The 20,424-nt window shown below is 40.9% G+C and overlaps 4 protein-coding genes across 6 annotated transcripts; 3 read left to right on the forward strand and 1 right to left on the reverse strand.

The window, feature by feature from the left end:
• The first annotated feature begins 504 nt into the window (after positions 1–504).
• Positions 505–4,742, forward strand: sfrp2l (secreted frizzled-related protein 2 like). The gene is made up of 3 exons (XM_037086486.1): positions 505–2,120; positions 2,783–2,863; positions 3,005–4,742. The coding sequence occupies exons 1-3, from the start codon at positions 1,595–1,597 to the stop codon at positions 3,397–3,399; spliced, it is 1,002 nt and encodes a 333-aa protein (XP_036942381.1). The 5' UTR covers positions 505–1,594; the 3' UTR covers positions 3,400–4,742.
• Positions 4,743–5,624: 882 nt separating this feature from the next.
• tomt (transmembrane O-methyltransferase) lies at positions 5,625–7,435 on the forward strand. The gene is made up of 4 exons (XM_037082054.1): positions 5,625–6,211; positions 6,295–6,491; positions 6,671–6,793; positions 7,238–7,435. The coding sequence occupies exons 1-4, from the start codon at positions 5,914–5,916 to the stop codon at positions 7,433–7,435; spliced, it is 816 nt and encodes a 271-aa protein (XP_036937949.1). The 5' UTR covers positions 5,625–5,913.
• Positions 7,436–8,399: 964 nt separating this feature from the next.
• anapc15 (anaphase promoting complex subunit 15) lies at positions 8,400–12,534 on the reverse strand. 3 transcript variants are annotated; one of them, XM_037123612.1, is made up of 6 exons: positions 12,489–12,534; positions 10,755–10,869; positions 10,298–10,419; positions 10,158–10,217; positions 9,499–9,642; positions 8,400–9,233 (listed from the first exon to the last, which is right to left on the reverse strand). In XM_037123612.1, exons 1-6 carry the CDS (start codon positions 12,528–12,530, stop codon positions 9,186–9,188), a joined length of 531 nt encoding a protein of 176 aa, XP_036979507.1. In that variant the 5' UTR covers positions 12,531–12,534; the 3' UTR covers positions 8,400–9,185. The 3 variants fall into 3 exon arrangements, with proteins under 3 accessions (XP_036979507.1, XP_036979495.1, XP_036979493.1); XM_037123600.1 differs by lacking the exon at positions 12,489–12,534 and adding an exon at positions 12,152–12,170 and having other exon boundaries at positions 9,499–9,639; XM_037123598.1 differs by lacking the exon at positions 12,489–12,534 and adding an exon at positions 12,152–12,170.
• Positions 12,330–15,435, forward strand: folr (folate receptor). Its single transcript, XM_037123590.1, has 5 exons — positions 12,330–12,563; positions 13,663–13,795; positions 14,080–14,268; positions 14,480–14,615; positions 15,097–15,435. Exons 2-5 carry the CDS (start codon positions 13,667–13,669, stop codon positions 15,369–15,371), a joined length of 729 nt encoding a protein of 242 aa, XP_036979485.1. The 5' UTR covers positions 12,330–12,563; positions 13,663–13,666; the 3' UTR covers positions 15,372–15,435.
• Positions 15,436–20,424: the final 4,989 nt, after the last annotated feature.

A 20,424-nucleotide genomic window follows, 5' to 3' on the forward strand; every position in this document is an offset into this window, starting at 1 on the left:
TGCCCTGGTGCTCAAACAGGTCAATTCAGCCATGCTTGTGGTCATTAAATTGAGTGTTCAATATTGGATCAATTAATCTAATAAGTGTTTTGATATTGTGCAGTATGGCTGTTGTTTAAACTCCACACTGGTATATTATTTACTCTGTAATATAGCCAGCTGCAGTCCTCCATGTGACAAATGTAGCTTTCATGCACTGTGTTGTACTCTAGCACATTGCCGGTTCCGCTTGCTCGAGCAGTGTTTTCTCTACCTTTTCTCCCAAAGAGTGTAGCAATTTTAGTCACAAGCAAACACTGCAAATGTCTAATCAATCCCAAGCTGTCTTGATCCATAAGAGGCTACGAATGAGCATAATCAAATAGACAGCAGCAGGAGAAGGGAACAGGACGAGGCATGTTTCCCCCCTGGAACAACATGAAAGGCTCCATGATGCCTTCTGGCTGAGTGTGATGACAGAGAGCCACACACAGAGATTCTCTGACTGACACACACGTTAGATTTTAGTTCTAGTGACTCATTTCACAATACAGATAGTGTTTTGTCATACATCTAATCACACAGTATCCTATTCTTTTGGCTTTTACAAAGAAACGTTTGTGAATACTCCCCAGTTTATTATAAGTGTCTTGCAAACACAATCAAACTACTTACTAAATGAATACAGGCCTAATAGTACACACAAAACAAACATTAACGAACAAAGAAATCCAGCACAAAACACAATAAATCTCCAAAGGCAGACATCACCAAGCAAAGACTGGGATTCAGAGACAAAGAGAAAAAGACTTTTGGACTGACTGAGCAGCATCCTGAATTGAATGATGCACTGTTTAGCTTCATGTAGTCCTAATCAAAACAGTAACAGTAATTTCCTCAAAATTACATGCACAATGTCATCCGTCGTGTAAAAAGCACAAGTATTGCAAAGAAATATAGAATAAATATCGGTCCAATAAGTGTACATATTGTGTCTAAACAAACTAAATGAACAAACTCTCTGTTTTCATGACCGAGTAAACACATGGATTTTAAAGGACAACACAATTTCATATTTTATTTTGTTTAAATGTGGCGGACCCTGCCATCCTTTCTTGCTTCAAACAGTGTTCTGTGGACCTTATCTTCCTCTGAGAACCGCTTGTTTATTCACTTATGGAAACAATGCATATTTCTGAGCTTGTCTAATTACCTAATTAATTTGTAAATATTGAAATTCTGAGTTTGAATGCCATTCACAAAACTACACAATGCCCCTTTTTAACACAGTTTGAAAGTCCAAGGCAAAATGGTGATTATACTTTCCTGCTCAGTATCAACCACACAATTTGCTCTGTACAGGAACAAACGATATTAAAAGACGCTCTCTCTCTCTCTATAATGTCTATGAAAACATGCCGCCGCTGGCTCTGTAAGGTGTGGAGGCAGACGCCAGTCTGATGAGGTGCGATGATGGCTGGGAGGCGCCTGCCCTCTCATTAACCCCCCAGCTTCCTCCACACCTCTTCGTTTACACCTTCAGGCCGGTCAAGTCCAGGCAGCAGTGCAGCAGCTCTGACGCCTCAAGTCTGTTCTCCCTGGGACAAACGCAGCTATGTTAGTCTCTGTGCTCAGCTTTATTCTCTTCTTTGGCGGTTCTCATGCGTCTGACACCGTGGTTCCTGCCCAGCTCGGGCCGCCGTCGCTCGGGTTCAGCTCCTCGGTCCGCTCGGTGTGTAAACCCATCCCGAGCACCCTGTCTCTGTGCCACGGGATCGGCTACAGGCACATGCGGGTGCCCAACTTGCTCGGCCATGACACCCTGAGGGAGGCCCAGCAGCAGTCGGCGGCCTGGCTGCCCCTCATCTCCAAGCTGTGCCACCGGGACACCAAGAAGTTCCTGTGCTCGCTGTTCGCTCCGGTGTGTCTGCCGGAGTACAGCGGGCCGGTCAGCCCCTGCAGGAGCCTGTGCGAGACGGTGCGGGACGGCTGCGTGCCCGTCATGAGCGCGTTCGGGTTCCCCTGGCCGGAGATGTTCAACTGTACCCGGTTCCCGCGAGGGACCGAGCTCTGTATCCCGGCAACCGGGGAGCACGAGGGGCGGACGGTGGAGGAGGTCAGGCGCGAGGAGGCGCTGAAAGGTCAGAGGACAGAATATCTGTCGGGTTTTCTAACTTTTTACTGAACTATGATAACATAAACCTCTCACACTGTCTCAGAAAAACGTTCACCATCCAATATAATCTTAACAGTGAACTCATTAACACGTTTTTCATCTTCGTGTTTGAGGTTGTTGAGTTTATAGTCTACCAAGACACGTTTCTCTTGCAGTATATCTGCTGGAGGGTCCCCAGTAAAATCACTATACCCTACACCACCATGCTATACTATTCATACATACATAGCTCTTTACAATGCACACACTGGATTCAACTGATATCAGCGTGTGAGTATCACTGGCCGATAGCTTGTGACAAACAAGATTTGTTTAAATAAAGATGTGTCTGAGTTTATTTGGGTAGCCTTGGATAGATAGTTATTCTAGCAGAGTGCTACTTGACATTCAACCAATGTATCCCACTCAGTAGATTACATGTCATGGTCATAGCTGTTTGCTATATCATAGAGGGGAGCAGCGCAGAAAACACGAGGTAAACAAGGAAGTCCAAAAGTGGCATACACTGTCTCCATGTGCATTTTCTTTTTGGACTTAATGACATACTGGCATTGACATCCCTACTGCAGACACTCACAGCTGTCTAATGTTAATGCTAACACCACTCCCACCTTTTCCATCCCCCAGGGAGTGTTATCTGTGATGCCTGTAGTCTGGCTGCTGAAGGAGAGACTGACATCCAGGAAAACTTCTGCCGCAGTTCATATGGTGAGAGCAGAGTGATTTAGATACCACAGGTTTACAAAATACATCCCTTTATCTTTGGGGAATGGAGCAGAGCAGCGCGACCATCTGTATCGATACAAAAGAATATAATGTGTCTGAGAGTTCTCTCTGTCTCTATCGCAGCATTTAAGATGCGCCTGGGAAGTGTGTCGACAGTGGGAGGGGACCGTCAGCTGGTGCCTACGGCCCGCAGCCGCATCCTCAGGTGGGCAGGGGGAGGTGCGGAGAGGGCAGAGGGGGTCGGAGGTGCAATGGCCCACAATGCTTTGTGGCTGCAAGAAGGAGGCACCTGTACTTGTCCTGGCTTAGACTCTGCGGAGACAGTCGTAGACAGGGGTTTGGAGGAGGAGCAGACAGATAAGAGACAAGCAGGGGCCCAGGGTGGATGGTACCTGGCCCTGGCTCAGGCCGAGGAGGGACGACTGGTGCTGACTCGACTGGTGAAGTGGACCAGAGGGGACAAAGAGCTGAAGAAGTTCATCAGAGGTCTCCTTAAGCAGTCCTGCCCAGAGCTGTAGATAGAGTGGCATCAATTGTTTTCATGACCAATTGATTATTTTCACGATTGATAGTTAATTGTCTATAAAATGTCAAAAGAATTTAGAAAAGTACTCATTACGATTTCCCAGAACTGAAGTTTCCCCCTGGAAGTTGCCTTGTGATCCTTATGTGCTGCTATTAGCATTAACCAAAGCTAAGGTTATCCAAGAATGGGTTAGGGAAATTGGGAACAATGCTCTGCTTAGAAAAAAATCCTAAGTAAATGAGTTGAGTACAGACTGTTGGATACTATGTAAATGAACCAGTGATTAAAGATTAGCTCATGGATGTCTGTAAATCTGCATACTAGCCACTCTTTTGATTAATTGTTCTTGATTAAATCTAAAGGAGATAAATTCCAGGTAATCAATCAAGTCTTACTTGGTAAATGCAGACTATTTTCTGTCCCATCAAGGATCATGATTACTTTACCATTACCCACCATGTTTGTGTTCCTTCATGTAAAATATAGCCTCATTTTAGCAAACTGACCAGTGAGCATTTTGACAATGATTATTTGTGAATGACAAAAGACAGAGAGCCCAAGAGTCGATACATAAGCCAATCAAAAGAGCTAATTGCAAACCGTTTTGATAATTATTTTATATTTTAATTTGCTGGTTCCAGCTTCTTGAAGGTAAGGACTTGCCGCTATTCTTAAATGAAATGTTTTAGATTGTTGGTTGGACAAAATAAGCAATTTGAGAACATCACTTCGGTCTCTGGGATATGGTGATGAAGATTTTTGCACTTTTTTGACAGACCAAAAGACCAGTCCTGAAAAATAATCAGCAGATTAATCAATATTGAAAATAATCATGCATTAAATCCCTCTTGTTTCCCTTTTTGTAATTACAAAGTACCCTATATTTTCAAAAACCTCACACAAGTGTTGATGGTAAGGCCTTCTTACAAAAGTTACTACTGCACATGGCATGCAGAAGTTGATGTTATTACAAGTGGAGTGATATTCATGTATTTTCTTGTACATTTGTACATATAGAATCAAAGTGTTTTGTTGCTGTTTGCAGGGGTCTAAGTTTTGTATTGGTACATATCTGGGTTGAATCATTTCTTATTTTTCCTTTTAATGATAAAATGTTTTCTAATACATTGTCATATTTTTCTACATACTTATACTTTTCTAATACTACCATCATTGGAATACTGTTCTACACAAAGCATAAGCAATAAATATAAAGGACCTGTTATTTTACCATATTCATGTCTCTGGATGCCATCGTCCCAAGTCACATTAAAACAGAAGCACTGAATGGAAATAAATGAAATGTGATGTCAACAATAAATCATTAAGAGCTGAGTTTGGTCATTTTTTTTCATTCATTATATATATTTGTACTTAACATGATTATACTGAAGTTTTTAAATATTGTCACAACTCACATTAGATAATATTTCTTACATAACCTTCTGTGTCTTTCTTGATCATTCCATCATGACTCAGTAAAAAAAAACAACAAAGAAACTTGATTCCACACAGACACACACCTGTTGATGTTAACTTGATACATCAAGTGTCTGTTTCTCGCCACCTCTCTTTGTATCGCTGTATCTGCTCCTATTCTTATCCTGTATACCTGGACACAAGGTTATCTGTTTGTTGGATCAAAACTGATAAAAAAAGTGATGTTTAACAGCTAGAGAGTTAGTTAATGTCACTGTATCTGAACTGAATATAATTAAAGGACATACACTGTCCTGCACGTGATACATGAATTATTCATACCTCCAGGTCTCTTACCTTCTCCTACACACACACACACACACACACACACACCTCCGTCTTTCTATGCTCGTCTCAGCCACTTTGATCTTCATTATCATCCACGCTGCTGCCCCTCTGCTCTCACCGGTCTTTCAAGAAAACAGGTGAGTATGTCAGCTTTTCATGGGACAGTTGGATTTAAGTAAGACTTTAAGTCTGATGCAAAGGTTTTGTTAGATTATCTGTTGTGTGCAGTGCAGAAAGCCTGAGAAGTCTCCAGTTACCTGAGGCAGTAGAAACATCTAGAGAGGAAGAGTACTCACATCCACCACAGTGTGAAAGGTTGCCAATGTGTAGTCTCTAGTGTACTTCAAAATAAGGGGGGGGGGGGGGGGCTTCAGCTGACTTTATTTGGTTACTGTCAAAATTGTTCTTTATCTTCCCTGTTATCTAATGCCAACTAAAAGAAAAAAATTGCAGAATCCCAGTTTGAAGCAGACTAGTCACGTTACTTTCTTACACTGTACTGCAGGTACAGTTACATTTAAAGGGACAGTTCACCCCAATTTAAAAATACATTTATTTCCTCTTACCTGGTTTGTATTTATCCATCTAAATTGTTTGGCGTGTTTGGGCAGTTTGGTTGTAGAGATGTCTGCTAGCATTAATGTCTCTTTACTGAAACCATGACCTGATAACTCAAGATAACTTTGGCCTCCACCACATGGCCCCCAGCTGCTTAATACAAGGTATTATATCATGAATAATGAATCTACTCATGCTTTTCTTTATACAGGATAGGATGGTGTCTCCTGCTATTGCTCTGGCCTTCATTCCCCTTGTCCTGACGCTGCTTATCAAGTACCGTTACTACTTTGTGTTGTTATATCGGGCGGTCCTAGTCAGGATATGGAAGGACTGTGTTACTGGTCTGAGCCGAGAGGAGCGCGCCTACCAGTATGTTCTCACTCATGCTATCCCTGGAGACCCTGACAGCATCCTGGATGCCTTCGATATCTGGTGCAGCAAGGTGGAGTTCATCAGCAACATAGGGCCTAAAAAAGGTGAGGAGAGCCTTTACTTTATACAATAACTGTCCTGTTTACAAGCATGATTTTTTTTACATGTTTGGTTCATCTGCATGTAGGGAAGATCCTGGACCGGCTGCTGATGGAGCAGAGCCCCCTGACGGTGCTAGAGTTGGGTGCCCACTGTGGGTACAGCACGGTGAGGATTGCCCGAGCTCTGCCTCTGGGTGCCCGGCTCTACAGCATCGAGATGGACCAGAGGAATGCTGCCATCGCTGAGAAAATCATCCGCCTGGCAGGGTTTGATGATGACACGGTGAGAGAGCACAAACATGTCACCTTTAATCCCAAAGCTCCCCTGGTTTAAAAGCCCCAAATGACTGACCTACAGGCAGTCATCCTTATCTTTTTCTATAAATCCAGGACATCTCCATTTCTTTTATTGAATATGAGGAGTATTGTAACTTTGAGACAGCCATGCTGTGTGCTCCCCAGGTGGAGCTCATCGTGAGTCCATCCGATGAGGTGATCCCTCAGCTGCGGTCCAACTATGGTCTGGAAAAGCTGGATTTTGTCTTCATGGACCACTGGAAGAAATGCTACGCCCCTGATCTGCAGGTGACTAAAACAAATCATCAGAAGGGACATTACAACAGGGGTCTGCTGTTGTTAGCTGGTTAGACATCTCTGCAGCAGTAAGTCAAATTATCAAAACAAATTTTTTTTTGTCGATAAGTCTAATTAATTTTTTTATGTGTTCAACTAAAAACCCGACATTTTGCACCTTTAAATGTATCTATTTATTTAGATATTACTCTCCCTTTGCATCTCCCCTGTATTCATAAGATAATCAAGTATAAAAATAGGGGAATTAATAAAAAATCAATCAATCAATTCAATGGCATATTTATTTCTAAATATTTATAAAAAGTCTGCCGAAGCCTGATTCTTTAAGATACCTTAGCAATGAACATGCACTGAAACTGTTCTTAAATAAACACATTATATTTTGCCACCTGTTGCACTCCTTCAGTTACATGATACTGCCTCTGTGTGTAACAGATGCTGGAGGGCTCTGGTCTGCTGGGTAAAGGATCTATGATTGTGGCCGACAACGTGCTGTTCCCCGGGGCTCCAAAGTTCCTCAGACACATTCGTAAGAGCGGCCTGTACGAGTGGAGGGTCCACCGGGCCACGCTGGAGTACAGCAAAGGCATCAGGGACGGGATGGCTGAGCTGATTTATCAGGGAATCAAGTAGATGAAGTGGCAAGAGATGGACTGATGATAGTATACCCCATATTCAGAGACATTTTAAATACAATCTTGAAGGAAAACTTAACTGTAACTTATTTTCTACAAAGTCTGATTCACCTCAGTCACATCTGAGTATGTAGTTATTCAGTGATGTACGGCAACTCAAGGAAACTTCATGAATGTCTCTCAATATACCTCACTAACAGCACCCTCTTCTGTGGAAAAAGGGAACTATCAGGAAAATAAACTGTCATGTACAAATTTACTAACACCATGTGCATAACACTTATATTTTTATAGAAACAACATCTGCCCTTTTATTTCTGCTGGGGATCTTTGTCACCTGGCAGCACTCTTGGTATTTTGTCTAGTCAGCTGTCCAATAAAAGCAAAAAAAAAATAATAATAATAATCAGACCAAACTTCAATTCTGCCAAATTCAAACAAACGCACCAAAAGCACTAAAATTATTATTCTTTAAATATGCTACCATTGATGAGTTAATAATAAATGTCCTCCATTTACTTTCCTAATATGAAATGATTAATCAATTAAAGTCAATGCAGGACCCCTCATTGACATGTTACATTTTGTGTTTTTGTTTTTTTTTTCTTTTTATTGAAAGCAACATTATGTAGAAAATGGCACTGTGCAACACCACAGTGGTAAATACAAATACAAGGTCTGTCTATCAGTTAGATGACATTTAGGTGCTGACTACAAACAAAATTCATCACGTCAAAACGGTTTTATGTGTTAAAAACTTGTATGTTGAAGTAAACGTGTGTAACGCTGTGATCCTACAATCTCCCTGACGTTACATAGTGCAGAAACAAGTGACGGGGTGGCGGACATGGAAACACCTTTCACCCTGTTACAAGACACTGTACCAGTAACACGATTTGCATAATGCTGCTTTAATAAGACATCAAATGTTTAAAAAAAAAAAAAAAAAAAACAGAATAAACTTGGTTTCATCAAAATAATTTAATACAAATAATCACGGCTCCTGTTCATTTCAGTACAAATAATCAACATGTCTGTAAGGACTCCTTCAGGAGAACCTAAGAAATTGGATAGACTGAGTTCATACTTACATTCTGATTCTTCAGTGGTTAATGGCTGCTGACATTGTCACATTATATTACAATGCATTTCGAAAAGAGGTGTCTGAACAGAAACCTATTTCACAAGCTCTTAAGAAAATTCAGATATCTGTAACAAAAGATTGGCAGCACACACAACACTGCTCTGAAACACAATTGTACCATATGGTGACATCTCCTTTATAGGTAACAAATTATTTTGCTGACTGAAGTGTTGTTTGACCTTAGTCAGCTGTTTGGAGGCCATCAGAGAAGTGCCACATGACTGACCATATGACAAGGTCATATTTTAAAACGATACAGTTTTGTGCGGGTGTGTGTGTGGGTGTGTGTGTGCGATTCACACATTGCAATTAATAGAAAAGTCAGACGACAGCTGCCAGTGTTGTAACACTGTGAACGTATGCCAGGTAGCAATGCTCAGCTATTTCCACCGGCGTCCAAACTGAAGCTTGACATAAGACACTTGTACTGGATTTACCTGATCTGCTTCCGAAGCACCTTGGTACAACTTTGATTCAGTACTATTCTTATTCCTGTTTACACAAAAAAATGAAATATATCTGTGTCTTCGTCTGAGGGGGCTGCAGTCATGTTTTACGTGAGAAGTAAAATATCCAGTGCCAAACAGCTTCATCATTGGTCATCTTAAATCATCCATTGGTCTTGGTCTTGATCTGGTCCCTCCATGTCCACCTGAAAGAAAGAAAGCAAGAAACAAATCGAGATGAAATAAAAGTACTTCTCCATTTGGTGAGAGGACCGGGAGCTAAAAAGGAATCAGCGCTTAATAGCAGAGTATTGTAGAAATGTAGTAACACTGCCTTCAATCAGAAAAAGTGCTTCTAACAAAATCCAAGTCAGTGTTTTTAAAAGGAGGTTAGAGAATATGAATTCCACTTTTGACACAGTTTTTTACTCTGTATTTTTTTTTTTTTACACAATTCATACATCAAAGCACCTCATTGATCTCGCCATCATCGGGAGACTCATTGTAGTCATTCATCTCATCCATGTCCTGCATGTCCTCTTCGTCTTCGGAGTCTTCCTCACTGTCCTCCTCATCCTCGTCATCCTCCTCTTCCTCGTCTTCATATCCCCCCTGCTGACAGGTGAAGGCAGACAACATAAATGGGGGGCACGAAGTCACCAGTATATGTTTCACACTGTGGCACAATGCAGATCAACTTATAGGAATGGTTCACCCGAAAATTAAAATTCTGTCATAATCTACATCCCTGTAGCTGCTAAGCCAAAATCATGAGCACCCTGTCTGAAGTGGGTGCACAAGCTTGACCGAGCATTGTGGGTGTGAATAACATTTATCATCATCATCATCATCATCATCATCATCATCATCATCATCTTCCAGAGACTGGGATTATGCCAAATTAGCTGAGCTATTTATGTATTTTCCGTTGTTGTTTTTACAATTTAAAACAAGACCCCATCATTTTCAGGTGTTTCTGTTGCAATGCAGTTTTCTGAGGCTACTACTTCATCTGACTTCCTATAGGGACGTGGGTGAGTAGACAGCGACTGAATTCTCATTACTGGTCGAACCTTTTCCTTTAAAAAGCATCTGAGGACCATATCTTCGAGGCTACACCTTCACATTACCTCGAATATAGGTTTCCCGATGGGCATCAGGTTGTTGTCCTTCTCAGCGATGCTCTGCAGCTGAGGTGGAGACGGAGTGTTAGTGTGTTTCAAGTATGAGCATGAAGACAGTGAGAGGGAGACCGGGGGTGATATGTTACCCAGGTTTGGTGCTGCTGCTCCTGCTGGTGCAGCTCGGTCTCGTCCACACAGGGCCGATCCAAGTTGAACCACAGGGACTCCGTTATCCGGGGGAAGAGGGAGGGGAACAGCGTGGACATGTCTGACAACAACAAATACAGTGTCGACCAGCTAGCTTCAGTGTAGCAATGAACAGTTCTCACACAAACTAAACAAAGCGAGAAAAAACGGGTGTTTACAAGAGAATCTGAGCTATAAAGGATGTGTCTGAGCCGATGTAAGAAAAGCAGCAGAGAAACACAATTGTTCACGACACGATAAGTTAACGTAACATATTGTTAAAATACGAGTTGGAGTCTTCCGGTTTTCCAGCCTAAAAACACTAAAACGTTAATGTCACCAACGATGTTCTTCTATATATAAAAATAACGTTATAAAATATCACATTTCACCCCTGTTTATATGTCGTATACGTACCTGCCAATCTCTCGCTCCAGCTTTCAAAAAAATTCAAAACAACTTTAACCGGAAGGTGCTGGTGTTCACACAGAGGGTCCGCCTCTCGTCCGGTGTCACTGCACAAAGGTTCCGCCTGGGAGCAAAAACCATAACGTACTTTTGCGAGGGGCTGTTGACCTTGAGAACAACAGGACAACTAATTTTATGAGTTAATTTTTATTCAGTCTGTAAAAATGTCTCTTGTAGTCGAGTTTTATAAGTGATTATTTTGTACAGGGGCGGTTTTAGCAGTTGTCACTGCCTACACTGTTGTATGTATGTGCATACATACACTAATCAACATTGAACTATGTTAACTCCTTCCCTGTAAAATGTGTTACTGCCTTCACTTGAATGTCTTCTCCTATCGTGAAATGTAATAGCCTACACATACAAGGGGCTGACTTATTATCGCAGATTTTTTTTTTTTTTTTAAAAGGGAAAAACACGAGTCAAGTACTTCAAATTTGTTCTTGAGAACAGTGCTTAAGTAAAGTTTATGTTAATTTCATCACTGCTTGTTTGAAATTTTGACACAAAGATTTTTCATTTTTACTGCAAATCGCCCCCAGATTCATATACTGATGGCAGCGACCATCATCAGGAGCAATTTGAGGTTTAGTATCTTACTCAAGGATACTGTGACATTCAGGGAGCGCAGGGGACAATTATATTCATTACAACATGTCTCAGTTGGTTTTAATATGTTGATGATAAATATTAAAATATTCAATCTGGTGTGTTTTTGTGTAAAATTATGAACCTGAAAATGAGCATCATATATCTCCTTTAAAGTAATCCCAGCAAAACAAGGGACCAAATAAAGACTGCAAATTAGAATTATATTCTGTCATTGCATATGTGAGTCAGGGTAAACACAATGACCAAAACAACTGGAATAAACACAAGCATAAAATATTGAATTACAAAGCCTGAGATGGTATGATGCATTTTCCTGTCATTTCAAGTTGTCATATTTCCAATGCAATATAAAACGTGACAATTTAAGCTAGCTAAGATTAATTTTTTTTTAAAGTTGAAAAGACATCTCTTACACACAATGATGCAGAAACTAAAGCTGCTCCCAAACAAATGCTGATAACAAAAGATGTGGATAGACAAATCTGAATACACACACGCACACTCGAAAATTAACCACCCACTTTCACATACTTGTGATGTCTAAAGTTGAATCAGGAGTTCACCAAATACAGACGCAGCAGAAACTTATCTTAACTACCACCTATTTACTCCTCTTATTGCCCTCCCAGGTCACACTGCCACTTCACAACAGATGGACAGAGTGTGTGTGTGTGTGTGTGTGTGTGTGTGTGTGTGTGTGTGTGTGTGTGTGTGTGTGTGTGAGCAGGGTAGACCTTGAGACAGGACAAACATTCCTCATAGGAAGACGTCATAAAACAGATACATAGCTGCCTCTTTCTTGTTCTTTCTATCTGGAACACACACATACACACACACACACACACACACACACACACACACACACGCACACACACACACACACACACACACACACACACACACACACATATACACACACAATCTCCCACACACACGCACAAAAGGCAGACTTTGGATTCTGGAAAGATATTAAGTAATAAGGGGTCCACCCCATTTTCAGTCACACGCCACTCACACGATCATAGCCAGTCCCAAACGTGCATGAGCAGGTGTGTGTTTGGTAAATCTTACTTGCTCTTGAGAGCTGAGTGGAGATACGGATTGGGGGATCATCTCTTTAGGAAGAATCATCCCAGATCTAACAAGGTAAAGTGAATCTGGTCATTATTTCTTGTAGAAATGCTCTCATTGGTCTTTAAACACCACCATATTTTTTCAATTTTCAACATGAAAACAGATTCTTATAAAGCTGCTGAGCTGTTTTACATTTACATGGAAGTTACAGAGCAATGCTTTAATGTGTGTGTTAGGTCAGAACCTGAGTTTGCCTTTGCCCATCAGATATGCTGTCATCATGAGTTAATCACATCTCCATAAACACCACTGAAAGGCTTAGCTGACACTGTAACTACACGTGTAACTTGATTGTGACAGGCTATAAAGAATTATCTGATACATCAGACTATCCTGTTGCTACACCAAAATCTAGGTGCTGCAAAATAAAATGTGTTTCTAAGGATAGCATGTGACATGTTACACTCTGATGGTTATTTTAGGCCTACAGGACTTTGATTGACTTGGATTTACACATAGGTTAAATAATAATAACAATATTACATGAATTCAATTATCCTGATGACTGTGACTCATTGTCAAGAACTGTATTTTTTTTAGAAAACCCACTTTCCCTTCAGTTTAAACTGCGTGAGTGAGTATCTGTCTTTTACCAGAGCACGAAGAACAAGCTGTAGTCTGCACTCACTGTCTGCTCAGATGCACAGGATCCATTCATTCCACTGTATATTCATCATGTGCCTCAGTATTAATCGGCATTCTGACTGTGAAACCACCATTTACTCACTCACAAATACGATTAAGGAGTCTTTTGAACATTGGAAATTATTTTTAGGCTAAATGTTACAGGGAAATGCTCAGGGACGATTGGCCTCGTGTGTTTAAAGCCTGCCATTAAAGGTTTGCACTAAAGGAACTTGTTTGGCAAAAACAAAACAAACAAACAAAAAACAGAATATACATCTTGATGGTGGTACACTTGAGTTTTAATCTACTTCACTCCAGTGATGTCGAGATTTGTCAGATCGGACTTCCGGCTCAAGCGAGGATACGGCGCGTCTTACGAAATCTGGTGCGTGGAAAATGTCAACGACAGCGAGCGGTACCCCGTGACGTAGGCTGCCCTGTGAACTACTTTACACCGATGTACGTAAATGCCTCTCCCCTGCAGAGCCATGTGGTCGGTCCTGGTGTTGCTGTTCGCCCTCTCCAGTGGCGCTCTGTCGCTGGACAAACTCAACATGTGCATGGACGCCAAGCACCACAAAACAGAGCCCGGCCCCGAGGGACAACTATACAAACAGGTGATGAACACATGTGTCATTTGATTTGGTTTCATCGTGAAGGCCCTGCTCGAGAAAACAATATAGACCAGCATCAAAACACAACATATGCTGGTCCTCTATGCTGTTTTTTTCCAGCAAGGGGATGAAACTTTGAAAATTTGTTGTACTGTGTGTTTGTTTTTTTCTCATCTAAGGTTTCTAAGTCATACGCAGGGCTGTAATTATTTTGTTTGTTTGTTTGTTTTTGTTTTTGTTTTCCGGATTCAGTTGCATCATCCCAGTTTCTTCATCTCTTCTTACAGTGTGCTCCGTGGAGGGACAACGCGTGCTGCAAGGCCAACACCAGCGAAGAAGCCCACGCGGATAACTCCTACCTGTACAACTTCAACTGGAACCACTGCGGAGCCATGAGCGCCCAGTGCAAGAAACACTTCATCCAGGACACCTGCTTCTATGAGTGCTCACCGCACCTGGGACCCTGGATACAAGAAGTGTGTATTGTGCATCTGCGCTCTCTAGATGGCAGCACAAGACGCTGAATGTTGCCATTGTATTCTATCATTATAGTGATAATAAGATCAGATTTATTTGTAGACGATTTTATAGCTCACCTGGCACATCATTGCATTACAACTTGAAGGGCAAGCGGTTTAATTTAATTATATATGTAATTCTTCTAATTTTGTGTGTGTGTGTGTGTAGGCGACTGAGAGCTGGCGTAAGGAGCGCATCTTGGATGTGCCTCTGTGTAAAGAGGACTGCCACCAGTGGTGGGAAGACTGCAAGAATGATTTCACTTGCAAGACTAACTGGCACAAGGGATGGGACTGGAGCTCAGGTATGTACAAAAAGGTGTAATTTATACATAATTATGTGTAATTTTATACTATGACCATTTATTTATAATTTTCTCAGACTGCTGATAAGTTCATTTACATTTTATCTGGGTTTGGCTCTGATGCAGCTTGAAATTTAAAGTATCTAAAAGTAAGTAGTTACTAAAGTTTTCAAATAAATGTAGAGGAGTAGGTAGAACAATATTTGCGTCCAAAATGCAGGACAGTGGAAGTATCCTTTAACACTACTACTACTACTACTACTACTACTACTACTACTACTATAAAGCAACAGAAAATGAAAATACTTATTTACCTGGAGTATATCTACACATTATTATGCAATCACTCACTCACTCTTAAAAAACAGGTCTGCTTCTACACCTTTTTACCATTTGCCAGGCATTTACTACATTTTATCCAATTGTACCTGAGAAATACAGTAGCTGTGGCTGTAACTTGATCCACTCTGCCTCCCTGCAGGTGTTAACAAATGCCCCGAGGGCAGCAAGTGCAGAAAGTGGACCGACGTTTACCCCACACCCAAAGACATGTGTGAACAAATCTGGTCCAACTCCTACCTTTATACCACCCACCTCAACACCTCTGGCCGCTGCATGCAGCTATGGTTCGAAGGTGCCAACCCCAACAGGAAGGTCGCAGAATACTACCTTAACAATGCACAGCAACACCAAAGCTCTGCCTTTGCAACACTACTGCTCCTGGCTTTGGCATCGGTCTCTGTCATGATGTACTGAAAAATGATATTCTGTGTCACCTTGGAGGTACCAATAAAACTGATTTCACATGCTCCCTCCTTTCCGCTGTTGTCTTGTCCTCTTTTGAATTGCTGAAAAGACACCACCTACTGTTTAAACTTAGGGATTATCATGTCCATGTCTTACAGTACATACAGGATATGCATCTACTAGCAAGTTGAGCAAAAGTTCAAGGATAAGTTTGTCCACAAAGGAAAATTCAGTCATTCTCTACTCACCTTCACTTTGACGGAAAGTTGGGAGAAATTTTTAGTTCATTAGCTGAGCATCTTAAATGAAGATTGTGGCCCCATCTACTTCTGTTGTTTAGGAGAATGCAGCAATGATGTTTTGATGTGAAGCTCCCGAAATGTTTTGTGAACAACAACACTTCACCTGACTGTCCATCAGCATGGGGGTAAGCAGATAATGACCTTTTATGAAATATGCATTTGAATGACTTCTCCATTAGGATAAAAACAGCAAAATGTGGGGAAAAAATACAGTATAATATATGCCCAAAGATTACAGCTTCAATACCAAAGTGTATAAGTAGCCAAACCCAAGGCAGCATGGCAGTTTTGTGCCTAGGAAAGTATTTTATATTTGAAAATCTGTGTGGTGAAAGAAAATAAAACAAAAATAAACTTGAGCATCTGGACAAGGCATGAAGGGACATGCCACATACTGTATTACTGCACGGCTCTGGGATGACATATCTCATATAAATGCAAACTAGGGATAAGTTTAATAACCCCTTCATAACCTCAACCACCAGTAATGAAACAGTAAAACTGACCCAGGATCTGCACTGAGGGAAAATGTTTCACTACGCTGGGCCCCGGTGATCACACCATCACATGACCACTCTGGGCCGGCTAGTGGTTAGTGGGCTCCACTGCCTGGTAATTATGGAGTTCCAGTCCCCTTAGTGTGTGTGTGTGTGTGTGTGTGTGTGTGTGTGTGTGTGTGTGTGTGTGTGTGTGTGTGTGTGTGTGTGTGTGTGTGTGCGTGTGAGTGCAAACAAAAAGAGGCAGTGTGTGAGGGTGTGTTAATGTCTATCCTACTCCCTCAATTTATGTGTGTTTTTGCGTCATACAGTCTCTGTGTGTGTGTGTGTGGGTGTGTGTGTGTCAATGTGAGGGTCATGTGTTTACAGATGTGTGTGTGTGTCAACGGCACATCTGAATATGTTCACGTCTTTGGACAAGTCTTGTGATTGGTTAGATGTCGAGCAGAGAAAATGTTGACTAATCAACGATAACTCTGACTTACATATTTGACTTTTGTGCATAACTTTTGTGCACTTTGTACAACTATAATCAAAGCCTCAGACAATTAAATGTACTAATTCATTATCTAACTCTAACTGATGAAGTCAACAGTATATTCATACTTTGAAAATGCAGCCTTACCCAAGGTCAGAGATCAGATGTGTTAAAGTGCTGCTTCATTTCTGACACTGATAATAACATCCTTCCTGATGATACCACTGCATAATTTATCAATGCAAGTTCAGCTGTAACTGTGAACTCCAGGCCAGTCTTTCCTGTCTATTTTCTTTGTATGAAATTAATGCACTAAGATCCTATTCAAAGAGACGATTGGGCTTAGATGGGACTTATCCCAGTAGAGGATTTGCAAAATCCACTTTGCACTTTGCAGAATGACCAAAATGTATCCCCCTCTCCATTCCCTGGTGGCAGAGAGGGTGCAGGAAAAGTGGAGTCATTTGCTTTGTTACTCTGGTCTGCCTGACGCATCGATCCTTCATCTGACTGAGGTTCACTGTAAAAAACAAAGTTAGTGCTCAGGCGGCCTTACAAGTTTTAGACTGAATTTGAGAAGTTAAGGGGAATTTTGCGATGATTCAAAACATATATACTTTTTTAGTCATATGAACTTGAGACTAATTCCTTAATTTGAATAACTTAATCACCTCTAGTTGAGTTAACACAATCATTTAGTTTCTTTCCACTGGAATTCCAGGGCTGAATTCATTTAATCTATGTTTAATTTACCTAACTTTGGTGACTTCATTGCTGTAAATGACAGCTATAACTGTTCCTGTTGGAGCTGTTTTGTGCCTGCAATGTTTTTTAAGATAAGCATGCACCCATTAACTCAATTTATAGTATAAAAGTGTGAGGGGTGAAGACTGGATTCAATATTAAACTTGGTTATGGTATGCATAGTTTGCTTATATATGAAAACAAACAACACTTAATCATACGCCTTTCCACTGGTCAAAAAACTAAGTTGATTGAGACTGATTTTCTCTTCCATTCCAACTGTTTCAGGCACATTCATGATGTGAAACGTGGTGTCAGTTATAACGTACCGCTTCAGATAAAAATCACAGGCTGTCTTGCTTACAGGAAGGGAGAACAGGGTCAACAGGTGATTTTTAGCTCGTTAAACCACATAGAACGAAAACCTCTGTAGACCTGGTAGTTTTGATGGAAAGTTATGCAGCAAGTTTCCTTCATATATGTTTTCTACAAACTATGAAAAAGAAGTCTCTCAGGAGAGTTTTAACTCTCAAACATTGCATGCTGGGAAGTCTGCATATAGGCTGATCATGTTTTCAGAACCTTTTTTAATGTGTACTCTCTACAGTACAAACTTAATCCGGGTTTGAATGACAGACGTTTTAACAAACACCATCTGTTTGTCATAATCCTTACACAATGCAGTTACGCAGTTTCCCACTTACCTCTGGTATACCAACTGTTACTCATACAAAACAATAGTGCAATAATGTTATCAATTACACATTTGATTTAAAAGGCACATTTTGTGGCACTCAAGGTCACCTTACATCATAGAACCCATACAGTTGACAGCAGAGCACCAATAAATGATCACTGTTTACCATAAGACATGTAAGATTAAATATATACAGTAAGCACAAGCATGGTAATAAAACATGCCATTAAAGAACAAAGCACCAGTAATAAAACATCAGTCCAGTTAAGATGAAGGCAGAGCTCAGTCAATGAGTTAATAAACAATGCTGTATTAAAAAGGGATGCAGTTAAGGCGGGTAGGCAAGTTAAAAACAGATGTGTTTTGCAAGAAATTTTGCAAGTCCAGCATGTGGACTGGAAGCTGTTCATCCATTGTTCATCCATCCAGAAATTAGATTTTTGGGATTTTAATGAGCATAACAGCCTCACTATTCTCTTTGCCTGGTTGTAGACAATTATGGCCAGAATCAAAATGAAATAAAAGGGCAAAATTAGTTATTTTTAAGATGAATTGCTGACTAAGTCATTTTGTTATGATGTGACATCTCGCAGCACACTTTTACGACGTCTGCATGCAGACATATTGTTAAGCCACAAACTTTTTACAGTCTCATGCAGTCAACTCACACACACAGACACACACAGAGAGACAAACACAGTGTGATGCTATGCCCAGAAATAGCTTTGGGATGGCTGCTGTGCCTGTGGCTATTAATACTCAGCTTTTCTGAGGTCATTGGCAACACACACCACCCTGCCCAACTCTTACCCCCTCTCTCTCTCTCTCTCTCTCTCTCTCTCTCTCTCTCTCTCTCCCTCACTTCAACTGTACCTCTTGTGCTTTGTGTGTGTGTGTGTGTGTGTGTGTGTGTGTGTGTGTGTGTGTGTGTGTGTGTGTGTGTGTGTGTGTGTGTGTGTGTGTGTGTGTGTCCATGCCACATTTTAGGAGTCAGACTTTTTGTGGGCAAGCCAGGGGAAAAAAGAAAGGCTTAAGTCAGAATAATGTGCAATGATCTCTAAATGTTGGGTTGGCTGTTTCCTGTGTTTTGCCATTCTGGCCCCTAGTTAGACAGTTACACCTTGTGGGACTGTGTGTGTATATCCGTGTGTGTGGTCTGGAAAAGAAAGGGATTGCATAAATGGATCAGAGCTTGTGTTGAGAAATTACTGCAGTCTGCCCTCCTCACTGGCTGCAGGTCACGCTGATATTGAAGGTGGAAAAGCCCTCTGGCATGATTGAAGCCTCAGACCATGGAGGCCATAACTTTTGAGGATTTGTACATTTTACAGAGGAGATGATGACATATTACTAGCTGCAACATCTTTAAGTTCAATTTCGTAGCTTTTTATCAATCTGGGGCTAAAGTGGATTAAATGTGTTTGAAAGTCCTCAGTTTGATCTAAATGTTGTAAGCTTACTTAAAGCTGCATGAATCACAGAAGGTTAAGCCCATGCCAAGTAGCTACAGGTTATAAGAGTGGTTGGTAGTTCAACAAAGGGGTGCAAAGGGGGAAACTGAAATGTGTTCCTTCTCTTCAGTGGTGGAAAAGGACTCTGATCCTTTACATAAAGGAGGTATATGATGCTCACTTTCAGATTCATGATGTTATTTTGGGTTATTACTCGAATAGTTTTACATGCATCAGTGCCCAAAAATACATCTGTTTTCTCATTTTGCCAGTGCAGCATCTCTGTATTCCCCCTCTGTCTGAATCTCCTGTCTCTTTAAGACCTGCCTCCTGAATACCCAGTCTAATCTGATTGGTCAGCTCACACATGCCTGACTCAACACTGCTAACAACAACAGAGCAGCCAAACTAGCAGCTAGGCATACATTATGCAAATGTTTGACATGGTGACATACATGATGTCACATAGTCACAGAATTAGGGGCGGGACTACTGATGAGTCATTTCAGGTGCAGTGTTTTCTGTAGGAGAGTGGAGCTCCTGTTGGCATGCACATTGACCTTTTAAATATTAAAGACCTTTTACACACAAATATATAACAACATATTTACATATGTAAAACCAAAGGAAAGGAATAAAAACTAAAACTTGTTATAAGTTCACCTAAAAAATTTGATTTGCCACTGGAAATAAGCCTTTTAGAGTGTTATGTTTGCATACCATATTGGATTATTATCATTAATGAGGCATTAAGTTTTATGAAGCATTATATACACCCTAATGCCAGCCATTTAAAATTACTTTTTTACACTGCCAATTAACTAGACAATTTAAAACTTTACAGTTTTTTAAAAACTACTTTGCCTGAAGTATAGAGTTGCAAAAAATAAGAG

The sequence above is a fragment of the Acanthopagrus latus genome, chromosome 2, assembly GCF_904848185.1.
Source record: "Acanthopagrus latus isolate v.2019 chromosome 2, fAcaLat1.1, whole genome shotgun sequence".
In the NCBI taxonomy this organism is placed as follows: Eukaryota; Metazoa; Chordata; class Actinopteri; order Spariformes; family Sparidae; genus Acanthopagrus; species Acanthopagrus latus.

What these genes read in the sequence shown, in the direction of transcription:
- anapc15 (XM_037123612.1), bottom strand. Translation starts at nt 12,530, where the DNA reads ATGATCCCCCAATCCGTATCTCCACTCAGCTCTCAAGAGCAA. An exon ending in CTGGAGCGAGAGATTGGCAG is followed by an intron (nt 10,420 to 10,754) that starts GTACGTATACGA and finishes TGTTGTTGTCAG; the next exon opens with ACATGTCCACGCTGTTCCCC. An exon ending in ATGATGGCGAGATCAATGAG is followed by an intron (nt 9,234 to 9,498) that starts GTGCTTTGATGT and finishes TCTTTCTTTCAG; the next exon opens with GTGGACATGGAGGGACCAGA.
- folr (XM_037123590.1), top strand. Translation starts at nt 13,667, where the DNA reads ATGTGGTCGGTCCTGGTGTTGCTGTTCGCCCTCTCCAGTGGCGCTCTG. An exon ending in AGGGACAACTATACAAACAG is followed by an intron (nt 13,796 to 14,079) that starts GTGATGAACACA and finishes CTCTTCTTACAG; the next exon opens with TGTGCTCCGTGGAGGGACAA. An exon ending in TGGGACCCTGGATACAAGAA is followed by an intron (nt 14,269 to 14,479) that starts GTGTGTATTGTG and finishes GTGTGTGTGTAG; the next exon opens with GCGACTGAGAGCTGGCGTAA.
- sfrp2l (XM_037086486.1), top strand. Translation starts at nt 1,595, where the DNA reads ATGTTAGTCTCTGTGCTCAGCTTTATTCTCTTCTTTGGCGGTTCTCAT. An exon ending in GCGCGAGGAGGCGCTGAAAG is followed by an intron (nt 2,121 to 2,782) that starts GTCAGAGGACAG and finishes TCCATCCCCCAG; the next exon opens with GGAGTGTTATCTGTGATGCC. An exon ending in CTTCTGCCGCAGTTCATATG is followed by an intron (nt 2,864 to 3,004) that starts GTGAGAGCAGAG and finishes TCTCTATCGCAG; the next exon opens with CATTTAAGATGCGCCTGGGA.
- tomt (XM_037082054.1), top strand. Translation starts at nt 5,914, where the DNA reads ATGAATCTACTCATGCTTTTCTTTATACAGGATAGGATGGTGTCTCCT. An exon ending in CAGGGTTTGATGATGACACG is followed by an intron (nt 6,492 to 6,670) that starts GTGAGAGAGCAC and finishes TGTGCTCCCCAG; the next exon opens with GTGGAGCTCATCGTGAGTCC. An exon ending in GCTACGCCCCTGATCTGCAG is followed by an intron (nt 6,794 to 7,237) that starts GTGACTAAAACA and finishes TGTGTGTAACAG; the next exon opens with ATGCTGGAGGGCTCTGGTCT.